The 11896-nt window shown below is 44.1% G+C and overlaps 2 protein-coding genes across 2 annotated transcripts in view; one reads left to right on the top strand and one right to left on the bottom strand.

Moving 5' to 3' along the window:
* The first annotated feature begins 2293 nt into the window (after positions 1-2293).
* On the top strand, positions 2294-4271 carry LOC119342160 (uncharacterized membrane protein YMR155W-like). Its single transcript, XM_037614001.1, has one exon. The coding sequence runs from the start codon at positions 2336-2338 to the stop codon at positions 4154-4156; it is 1821 nt and encodes a 606-aa protein (XP_037469898.1). The 5' UTR covers positions 2294-2335; the 3' UTR covers positions 4157-4271.
* A 4563-nt stretch (positions 4272-8834) lies between these two features.
* Positions 8835-11896, bottom strand: part of LOC119340441 (villin-3-like) — an 8273-nt gene continuing 5211 nt past the window's right edge. Inside the window, exons 15-23 of the mRNA XM_037612350.1 lie at positions 11243-11390; positions 11101-11111; positions 10876-11016; positions 10658-10786; positions 10497-10562; positions 9765-10089; positions 9439-9668; positions 9179-9350; positions 8835-9039 (exon numbers count right to left, since the gene is read on the bottom strand). Coding sequence (XP_037468247.1) covers positions 9237-9350; positions 9439-9668; positions 9765-10089; positions 10497-10562; positions 10658-10786; positions 10876-11016; positions 11101-11111; positions 11243-11390 — 1164 coding nt within the window. The 3' untranslated portion in view covers positions 8835-9039; positions 9179-9236. The remainder of the gene's footprint in view (positions 9040-9178; positions 9351-9438; positions 9669-9764; positions 10090-10496; positions 10563-10657; positions 10787-10875; positions 11017-11100; positions 11112-11242; positions 11391-11896) is intronic.

Genomic DNA, 11896 nt, shown 5'->3' with positions numbered 1-11896 from the left:
TTTGGACATGCCATGTAACTAGCCAGGCGCTCCAAGAGAAGAACGCAAACCCCACAGTTGCTCGGCTAAATAGAATTAATACATTTTATAACTAAATAAAATTGGGCTAAATACTCCTAAATATAATATATACTATATGGCACCACTGTTCTTGTTAGTATAAATATATGTTTTCGCAAAAAGAGAGTATAAACTTATCTTTTAGCTGTCGAGCATGACACGGTCTAAGCTAATTACAGCTAAGCTCGCGATCAATTGTTGGATCTTACAGCTCACACTGATCATGGATGATCTTTTCTTCAGGATGTGATCATAGATGATCTTAAACTAGCTAGAGCTAAGAAAATACCTGCTAGCAGCCATCTAATCTGGATCAAATCATAATGTCCGTTAGCCGCCGCATGAATTTGAATTATTCTGCCATGTGAAATAAGTAGCCAACCGTACAAAAAGAAGATAAAAACGCCAGATCCACAATTGCTCAGCTCAATAGAATGAATACATTTTTGCTAGAATCGTTCTACATAGAACACACACTTATATATCTAACTGATTCATCTGTGTAGCATATCTAGCTAGCTGTCCTACTCTACAGCCCATCATATTTGTGTCCATTGGACAGCAGCTGCGTGATATACACATCATGTGCTACAAGCAATCAAGATCAGGCACACCACCTTCCCAGCAAGTCAACTAGAATCAAGTGGCAGGACGAAAAATCCATGGAATCACCTCATCATGCGGGGCACGAGCATTAAACTATGTTAAACCAACCCTAGCCGTATCTCCAAGCATTCCATCTGTCTCAATACTCTATTCCCCAATATCGTTGGAGATCTCAACTCCAGTTTGCTCAATAACTGACGATCCATGCTTGCAGTTCACACTTATATTATTTAGTCCATTCCTTCTAGCTAGCCGTGCTAGAGCTGTCTATGACCCCTTAATAATTCTTCCCACGTGCACCTCGAGCGTAGATACTCCTTTAATTATTTAGAGCACATACATTTTCAGACGACAGAATATATTGGTACCAAGTAATACCATAGAAAAATTGATTGTCCAACCTCATATATAAGTTCGTTCCCGCAAAAAAAAAAAACTGCATTTTATGTCGTGTTATATAGCAAGTGTTGGTTAATAGCATCTTCAATGGCTCGTGTCAGTCTTTGGTGATTTATCATATCGGATTTTTGACGATGACAAGCCGGGGAAGTTATTTTGTTTAACAGGAAATTATCATATCACCAACACACAAGGTTGTTATTTGTCAACTAATAATAGCTTGTTTTAGATACTCCAGTCTCTACTCTTATAAGAGACGGTGACGATGATGGTTTGTCTGTCATCCTTTTTGATGATGAAGGTTGTTATTTGTCAGCTAATAATAGCTTATTTCATTTGATCAGCATCTAGCGAACGCGAGGTAAGCTCTGCTACTTTTGCACAAAGAGCCCGCCACTTAGATCCACAATTTGCAGAAAACCCCTTAGTCTCCCATCCACCTCACGCATTTAAATAATAAAATGAATACATTTTGGGTGAAATCTAACATACTTTTACAGGCATATATACCAAAAGGATGTAGGTAGCAGGTCTCAGTCGACTGAAACATAAGTCTCACTCGACTAAGATTTAGCAAGACTGATACCAAAAATGAGGGTGATGTTTTCTTCAAGTTTGTTAACATGTATTAGTCTATTTTGGATCTGCCACAATTAATCGCACTGACACTTTGCTTGTCAATGTCAAATTTCAACCATAAGTAATGTAGCATTTATTTTATGTTGGCCACCTTGAATTTGTCTTAGGCAGGCCCTTTCACATGGTTAATTCCAAAACGCAGGGAGGGACGGAAGAAAAAGCTGTCCAACTGAAAGCTACGGAGTATAGACCAAAGAGTTTTTGGTCAACTGAATGTGCCGGCGCTGCTGGATTTAGTCCACATCCACATCCACACACCTTAGCCTCCACTAATCCCCAAACAATGGTGCCCACATGGACATGGTAAAATACCCTCTCTTGAGCTTGCCGGTGAACACCAGATGCAGTAGCATCCAATCAAATCTCAGCAACTTGACCGAAAGTCCACTATACCAGCTACACCTTGCGTGTACTTGTCATTTCTCCAAATCTTTTGGTTGCCCGATTGGTCATAGCTGTCTCTCTCAGTTCATGAACTGCTTGGCATGGCAAGAATACTACTGTAGTCAACTGGTGCACACTAGTCGTCACGTCGCTATAAGTAGCAGCTTGCACTTGGTGTTGTACCTATCATCTTATCCTCGCAAATACAACAGTAAGACAGATCGATCGAGCAGGGAAGAGGAAGAAAATGGCCGGCGGCGAGGGGGCCGCGGCGGTGATGTGCACGCCGGCGTTCGTGGGGCGGGTGCTGCGCAGCCGGTGGTACGTGGTGTTCGCGTCCATGGTGGTGATGGCGGCGTCGGGGTCCACCTACATCTTCGCGCTCTACTCCAAGGAGCTGCGGTCTGTGCTGGGGTACAACCAGCAGACGCTCAACACGCTCGGCTTCTTCAAGGACCTCGGCACCAACGTCGGCGTCGTCTCCGGCCTGGTGCAGCAGGTGGCGCCCACGTGGGCCGTGCTCCTCATCGGCGCCGGCATGAATCTGGCGGGCTACCTCATGGTCTACCTCGCGCTCACGGAGCGTACGGCGGCGCCGCCCGTGTGGCTCATGTGCATCTACATGTGCGTCGGCGCCAACGCGCTCACCTTCTCCAACACCGGCGCGCTCGTCGCCTGCGTCAAGAACTTCCCCGAGAGCCGCGGCATCGTCATCGGCCTGCTCAAGGGCTTCGTCGGCCTCAGCGGCGCCATCTACACGCAGCTCTACCTCGCCATCTACGGCGACGACGCCAAGTCCCTCGTCCTCCTCATCGCATGGCTCCCCGCCGCCGTCTACATCTTCTTCGTCCACACCATCCGCGTCCTGCCCTACCGCCGCCGCGCCGAGGGCGACGAGCCCAACAGCAAGCCCTTCTTCTGCTTCCTCTACATCTCCATCGCGCTCGCCACCTACCTCCTCGTCATGATCGTGGTGCAGAAGCAGGTGCCCAGCTTCTCCCACGCCGCCTACGCCGTCGGCGCCACCGTGCTCCTCCTCATCCTCTTCCTCCCCCTCGGCGTCGTCATCAAGGAGGAGTACGCCGCCGTCTCCCAGCTCGAGGAGTCCCTCCAGCACCCGCCGGCGATCACCGTCGAGGAACCAGCTGCAGCAAGCACGAAGAAAGAGGACGACGAGCCGTCGTGTGGTATGAAGGGCTGCCTCACCAACATGTTCAAGCCGCCGGCGCTGGGGGAGGACTACACCATCATGCAGGCGCTGGTGAGCGTGGAGATGCTGGTGCTCTTCGTCGTCTCCGTGTTCGGCATCGGCGGCACGCTCACGGCCATCGACAACATGGCGCAGATCGGCCAGTCGCTGGGCTACCCGCACAAGAGCGTCAACACCTTCGTCTCCCTCATCAGCATCTGGAACTACGCCGGCCGCGTCGGCGCCGGCTACATGTCCGAGTTCTTCGTCGCCCGCTACAGGTTCCCGCGCCCGCTCGCCCTCACCGCCGTGCTCCTCTTCTCCTGCGTCGGCCACCTCCTCATCGCCTTCGGCGTGCCGCAGTCCCTCTACGCCGCCTCCGTCATCCTCGGTTTCTGCTTCGGCGCCCAGTGGCCGCTCCTCTTCTCCATCATCTCCGAGGTCTTCGGCCTCAAGTACTACTCCACGCTCTTCAACTTCGGCTCCGCAGCCAGCCCCATCGGCGCCTACGTGCTCAACGTGCGCATCGCCGGACGCATGTACGACGCCGAGGCCGCCAGGCAGCACGGTGGACACGCCGCCGCCGCTGTCGGCGACAAGATCTGCAAGGGGGTGCTGTGCTTCAAGCACGCCTTCCTCATCATCACCGGGGTCACGCTCGCCGGCGCGCTCGTCTCGCTCGTGCTCGTTTGGAGGACCAGAAACTTCTACAAGGGTGACATCTACGCCAAGTTCAAGGTGGCGCCCGTCGTCGCAACCGCCGATGCCGATGGGAGCGACCAAGCTGCTGGGGAAATGGCGCCTGTCGTTACGGAGGAGCAGGCCCACAATGGAAAGAACAAGAAACTGCAGCAGGTCAACGATGACGAGTTCAAGTGATGACTAACTAATTTCGTTTGATTACAACAATACTACTACTTAATTTAGAGAAGATGTGGATGAACCTGTACTGTTTCATTGTCAAATTAATGTGGTAATACGGTTTTCAACTTTCCACGGCAAAGACTCTTCTTAGTATGGTACGACCAGGCATGCATGTGACTGCAAATAATTCTAGCGCGCAAAGATCGTGACAGGATCATCATGAAGATCGGTGCACAGGATGGGGTGTGACAGCACTCCAAAATGATTCCAAAATATCTTTCTTGGCGCATTAATTTTTTTCTCACAACTTCTACAAAGCGCTCAAAACATTTATTTGTTGGGTGTGGCTAGGTCTCAATCGACCGAGATTAACCAAGTCTAAGTAAAATCATATAGTAAGTAAGAAGAAAAAACAAAAAAAATGAAAAGCATTTTTGCACGAATCTCCATGCAAAATCAAAGAAAGATACTATTGACTTAGACATAACGAAGTCTAGGTCGACTCAGAAATAGCAAAACTGCTATTCGTTTGTTTGCCATATTTTATTTTTTTAGATTTTATAGCTAAGAAACATCTCATCCCAAGCTTGAGGTATCCTGCGCATGGTTTTCAATTTCAGTTTCAGCAAAATTTCAGCACCAACCAAAATCATTGAATTCGGTGAATTTCAGTTATTTCAGTTTGCATTTCAGTCAAATGACCGAAATATTCACTTTAATTCAATTAAAAATTTGAAATTTTTAAAAAATATCTTGAAAAATATTTGAATTCTTGTGTTGGACTGAAATTGCTGAAATATTTTGGCTGAAACATAATATTTCAATGTCTACTGAAATTACTGAAATTCAGTGAATTTCACTTAAATCTCACTGAAGGTGAAAACCATGATCCTGAGTGCAAGAGGGCTCTAGTGCTTGCTGTTGCTTGCAGTTGCCGTCTCCTTGCCACCCGCACCACTGTCGGGCATGGTTTCTTTGGAGGTTGCATCCATGGTGTTAGCTAGCTTCCACACCGCCACTTAGCCTTGTGCTCAACCTTGACCGAGAGATGCAGATGCACATGTATGGGTAGGCCTGTAGTTTCCTGGTGAATCCTATATACTATTTACTTAATCCTCACTATTTCTATATATCTTAACATCCACACGTGTCATATCATGAAAGGTCCACCGCATGTGAAAAATATATTATTGATTGATCCCAAGCAAAAATTACACCTTACCACACATGTCACATCATCAAAGGTGCACTACATGCATTTGAGAAGTTTTCATTATATTATGCCACTTATATTCAATAATTATTTTGAACTATACAAAATAAAATACTATATCTAATGTGTACTTTTTTGTTTCAGTTCATATAATATCAATACGAATATTCATATTTCATAGAATCAAAATTCTCAAAATATACTGCAACTGATTCCCATTGCAACTGGCGGGGTGTCATCGAGTGACATTCTAAGACAACCAAGTGGAATGCACATTGGACACGCCGGAAAATCGACAAACTTGTTCACAGCACCGATTATACCCTCTTAGGTGAAGGGTATGTTTTCTTCACCATTGGTTCATTAAGAGGGATGTACTAAAGTGGAACCCAAAAAACAAAGGTCATGATGGCATTACGTGGGATCTATCATGTTGTGTCAAAATTTCAATGTTCCAAATAGTCAAATAAGTTTCTTACGCTCGACGAGCACATGGGAAGAATTGTTTAGGCGTCGAAGACAGCTATAGCCAAGCTAGCGAGAAGTACTGACCCAAATAATACTACGACCGTGTGATCGAACTGCAAGCATGGATACCATGAATTATTGAGCAAACATGAACTGAGATCTCCAATGATATTGGGGATAGAATACCGAGGTAGAACGAATGCTTGGGAGACATGATTATAGGTTTGGTTTATCATAGTTTAGACAAGCACGCCAAGCCCAAAAGAAGTATTAGAATATAATGTATACAGATTTAAATATATTACATCTTTTCATTTAGAGAAGTGTTGTATTAAGTCATAAAACTTCTATTGATGGTGAAAACTGAAAAGTATAGTCCTATAATATATGTAATCTATGCGCCAAACTGCACTTTGACGGATCTTTAAATGTCATATACACATATGGCTTTAATTTATATGGATAACAGGCCAATTGTTCATTTCGCAAAAAAAAAAACCCAGCCAATTGTTTATCATCGAGACTGTTCTTATTGTATTTGCTTCTATTTTTCTTAGAGAACATGCAATTTGCTTCTATTTCCATCCACAAATATATCAATCAGATATAATAATTCTATTTACTCATAGTATATATTAAGCCTACTAACCCGACTAATTGAACAGTTGGTGGCTTTTCTCTTCTTGTTTTTTCAGTTCACATGGCAAAAAAAAAGAAGAAGAAAATCAGGTGGCGGCTAACATTCATTATGATTGAGACTATATGGCTGCTAGCGGGTTTATTAGCTCTAGCTAAATCAATGAACACTCCTTAACAAAAAAGATACTCCCTCCGTCTAGGTGAGTAAGTCATATTAGGTGTGCACCGTGACCAAGGAGGAGGGGAAAACGAGAGTACTTAATATTCATTTGCTAATTAATAGCATTGCATGCAATGAACTAACCACTGCATGTCGTGTTTGGTAGTCTCAAGTCATTAAAAGCATGCATACCCCACATCTCTTATTGGTTGATATGTCAAGAAACAAGAAACGAGATAGAATTTAATGCACCGCGCCTAAGTGTTCTGAGAATATTTGGTTTTCGTAATATGACTTACACACCTAGACGGAGGAAGTACTCGACAATCACTATGAGGTACTCGATCCAACATTTGACCATCAACTTGGTTGTAATTACCTTAGAGCATTCATGCTCGCCAGCTTAAATGTATATCTGTACTAGCTACGATAGCGATGGAGCTAAATCCAGTAGATCTCGGGTTGGGTGTCCTGAGCTGGTGATCTTAAGTTGATGGAAACAGGACGAACAAGAGACACGGTGTTTACCTAGGTTCGGGCCCTCTCGAAGAGGTAAAACCCATACGTCCTGCTTTTATTGTACTGATTGTGTTGAAGTACAATGTACATGATGATCAACCTCGAGATCACATGTATCTAACTTAACCATACGGACTAAAACCCCTGGGCTTATATAGCGTTACATGCATGTTGGTTGCATCTAGGGATCAGCTTGCCTATGATTCGAACAAGACAAGTACGTCAGAGGTCATGGTAAGTATGGCTCATTCTTTGGTTGTCTGAGGGTCCTCGGTCTGGCCCATAATTGGTAGGCCGCCCCTAATTCAGGACACCGTCAGTAGCCCCTGAACCGGTCTTCAAGCCGAGGACATTGATCCTCCTCGTAGCGGCTTCGTCTTCGGTCGTCGGCTTCACAGGCGAGTTCAACAATCTTCGATGCTTCTTTGTCGACTTGGTGCCCGAGGACACCCCAAGATCCAAAGTCCTTGCAAGTTGGTTTAGCCAGTATTTTCAGCGTTTATCTTGACTGTAACCATTATTAGCCCGAGAAGTAGTATACTTCGGACGTCTGAGGAGCTTCTATCAACAGCCCCTTCGAAAGGCGTTTTGGTATCCGTTGGATCCGAAAATCCCACCTCAGTCTAGGTAGCTTAATAGCGAAGTCTTTGTTGAACTAGCGCAGTACTCCCTCCGTCTAGTGTGTAAGTCATCTTACGAAATCCAAATAATCTCAAAATACTTAGGCGCGGTGCATTAAATTCTACCTCGTTTCTTATTTCTTGACATATCAACCAATAAGAGATGTGGGGTGTGCATATTTTTAATGACTTGAGACTACCAAAGACGACATGCAGTGATTAGTTCATTGCATGCAATGCTATTAATTAGCAAATGAACATTAAGTTCTCTCGTTTTCTCCTCCTCCTTGGTCACGGTGCACAACCTAAGATGACTTACTCACCTAGACAGAGGGAGTAGGTTGATAGAGTCACGTTCTGACAACATTGACCGAAAACCGAACCGCCATCATACACCGTAGAATTGAACAGCCCTATTAGTGCTCATTATGCTGAGCTTTATCGTGGCTCAAGGCCGTTACCATTGGCATGTCCCATCATTAAAGGGATCGTGCTCCGTATTCTCAGCAGCATCATCAACAAAATCCCTTGACTCTTGCACACATATAATGCACGTCACATTGGGAAACGGCGAGATTGCCACACAGCATCGTGCCTTCTGGTATTTTTTTCCAGCCTATAAAATGAGGATGATGAATCTTTTTTTTTCTCTGGAGGGCGAGAGTTTGATCAGAGAGTCTGCTCCTGAAATATAGTGTCCAATAAGTTAAGGACCCCTAGAAAGAGGTCAATCGAAAGGACCTGAATATCCAGCGAATGTCAGATTTTTAGGCATGGCAAATCAAAGGTTTCTCATCGCAAGTTGTGCTCATTGAGGATGGCAAGTTAAGTTGACAAGCATGGCAAATCCGCCTCAATTCATATTTTGCTAGAAAATTGCTGTGCTTGTAAACTTAATTTGTCACCCTCGCGCCAATATAAATTGCCATGAAAAACTTTCGATTTGCCATGTCTAAAAAACTGACGTCAGACATTTCCGAAAGAATAGGCATTGCCAGTTTGATCACAAAATTGCACAGGGAATGAGCACTTCAGACAACAAATTTGGAAGTATAAAACAACAGCCAACGTTTTACATACTTCTGGTACACCATTTTTCCATCGCCCAAGTTTTCTGACAGAAGGGCTAGTTCCGCCCGGTTCATTCAGTTGCCTAACTTACATCATATATATCTGTAACGCTACTGTCCTCAGGACACCCTCCAGCTCGAAAAAATGATACAAGCCTGTAACTATTCCTTTCTATCTTCATGCGTCAGCAGAACACTTGCTAGTTCACCTAAAAAAGCACCGCAAATGTCAGGTTTCAAGAGGGGAAAGGATTGGTTGCAAGCAGATATAACACTTGCAGTAACTCTGCACATATCAGTGAGTGCAACAGATCCTGATGTGCCTGTGGCGAATGAGATTAGATCTACCTTTGAAACATCTCGCTGCCGTTCATTCACTAAGCAGATACAGCAGCAGCAGTAGATTTCAGAACAGCTGGAGCGTGATCTTGAGCCTAGTCTGCTTCCACTTTGGCAGCTGGGCAAAAGCCTCCTTGGTCATCCCAAATTTCTCCCTGAACTCCGCCGAAGACAGGTACACCTGCAACGTGCCAGTGTAGCGTCTTAGATGTCATGTATGGAGGAGGCTTAGATGATATTAGCGTCATGAGATGAGAACAGTAGGATACCTCGCGCCTGGATTGGTCAATGGCTGTGACAGGATCGGTGGAAGATGTCCTCAGGCGATCATACGGGTACTCAGGAAGCCCTTCCATGCCTTCCGGCTGACCCGCCTTTTCGTCTTCCTGTTTCACCGGGGTTACAGTCTGCTCATCCTTCGCAGCAGGGGTGGTCTCCTTGGCAATTGCCTCTGGTTCAGGTTTGCTTGCTTCAGGTTGGTGTTTGTTTACAGCACGACCTGCTTTGGACACCGAAAGTACATAGCAGGTAAGATAACAAACTATTTTTGCAAGGTAGTAGTAAAATAGATTCCTTGCCGAGAATGCTAGCATACCTTTCCTTGACTTTGGTATCAGATTTGGTCTAGGCTGCTCGAACAAAGCGGAGATTGCAGCGATTGAATCAGCCCTTAGGGGTGGCTTCCCAGGTTCCGGGGAAGTCCTTGGAGTTGTCCTTGGAGACGGCTTTGTAGCAACAGGTGGAGTTGACAGATTTCGGGCATTTGGGTTCTCAAAGTTGGCAGCCAATGCAGTGAATGATGGCGATCTTCCTCTAACTCTTGCATGGTCAGGACTGGAAGACGTAGTTCTCCTCTGAGGTTTATCAGGTACAATGCATCTTCCAGTGTGTGATGATGTTGTCGGTCTTCTTTTAGGCTTCTGCCAATTAGATAACCAAAAGTTAAGCTTTATGAGAAGGAATGCATATGTCACCAGGTAATGCCATTTTGTCATCTAATATGTTCATACATGATAGAGTGTTCAACAAATGCTCAAAATTTACATCTGATGGTAGTAGCGTTTTTATCCTGGGATCGATGTGGCCGCAAAAAAATAGACAGTCAGCCAATGGCATCACGAGGTTATTTCAGTTAGTCATGACTAATGAGTATCACCAATCTACAAACATTCCCGTTACTAATGTTCCAATGAAAAATGCTGCAATAACTTGAGAGAAATATATAGCTAAGCTCACCTTTGATCACAACCATCTAATAAAGCAGGAATGCAAGATGAGAGACAATTTAGGAGGTTCAAAAGGAAATCAAAAGCTACAGAAGTCTTACATCTCTTATTGGTTTGGCTCCATTCTTCACTATAGATAGCCTCCGTTCAAATGAGTTACCATGCATCTGAGTCATTTATAACAAAACACATGAGGTTAGCTTCTGAAGTTTACACGATAGAAAAAACATATGAACCTGAACCCATAAGGAAAAATGCTTACAGCTGATTTTGCAGAGTCCCATGTGAAGAAGAACCTTGTGAAAAACTGGGGCTCACTTCCTTCAGTGATAACATAAAGTGGCGTTTCTCGTGACAAGTTTTCCATGAGAATGTCAACTTCAAGGAATTTCTGGCAGAAAAGGAAGCTTCGTGAATCCAGCGTAATTTAAAACAAGACGCTTTCTTTATACACCGAGAAACCATGATATTCTCACATACCTCTCCAATCATCAAAGCATGTGCTCGTATATTTGTGTCCACATGTTGTCCAACCCATATAAAGACAGATGAATGACAGTCCAAAATATATATCTCCTCTGTCATCATATCATCTTGCGTAAAATTGAATACCTCTCTAGCCTGCAACATCAGTAGACCACCATTAATTTCTCATCATGTTTTCTTATCTTCATAATAACAAATATAAACTTTAGAATTGCTCACCTTAAGAACCCCTTCATTACCCCAATGTATGCCACAGAAAATATTAATTCAAAAGGAGAAAACGAGTAAGTAAAGTACGTAGTGAAGGATAACCATCTAAGAGAAATGAATTGATAAGAGAAATGTTGTGAACTCTTTTTACCGTTTGAAAAGGTACAAGAGAACAAACGAGAGTCACTTTCTTGATCTCTCGCAATCTTCTGCCTTGGGTATTCACACTTGCTTCCAAGTAACTTCCAAAATTGATCAGATTCTGATCCTTCCTTGAGCAATCTTGACTGGAGATTTGGCTGTGGATGAGCAGAATTGAAAGGGTCGGTGTTATGATATTGAAAGAGCAGGGCAATCATAAATGAAGGTAAAGTACAAACATGAAGTATCGCAAGAGTACTTATTGATGTGATACATAAGCTGGCCAGATATAATAATTATGAAGCAGATATGTCAGGAGGTGAATATTAACTTCAATAACTATGTGCACTTTTATGACATGCTGTAGAATTGAGCATATCGACATAAATAATGTATGTTTGATGCCAGTCGTGCACAGCAACTGGATGTGTTACAGCTAAATAAATTATGGTATAGAAGGTGTGCTCTCATTATAATCTTGCCACAAAACTTCAGCCAAAAAGAAAACCCTCCCAGAAAGTTTAGCTAAATCTGACCCTTCTGGTCCGTGCCAGCAACCCTACCGTTGCGGTCAACGACGTTGTTGATCTGGGTATGTGGATAAGTTCAACGCCACCAAGCGTGGCACTCCCAACTGTACCAAGTGATTTTCCATCATTATAGC

Source organism: Triticum dicoccoides, chromosome 7B (assembly GCF_002162155.2).
Source record: "Triticum dicoccoides isolate Atlit2015 ecotype Zavitan chromosome 7B, WEW_v2.0, whole genome shotgun sequence".
Classification (NCBI taxonomy): Eukaryota; Viridiplantae; Streptophyta; class Magnoliopsida; order Poales; family Poaceae; genus Triticum; species Triticum dicoccoides.
The sequence above is the reverse complement of the archived record's forward strand: the minus strand, read 5'-3'. Positions and strand labels throughout refer to the sequence as shown.

What these genes read in the sequence shown, in the direction of transcription:
- LOC119342160 (XM_037614001.1), top strand. Translation starts at nt 2,336, where the DNA reads ATGGCCGGCGGCGAGGGGGCCGCGGCGGTGATGTGCACGCCGGCGTTC.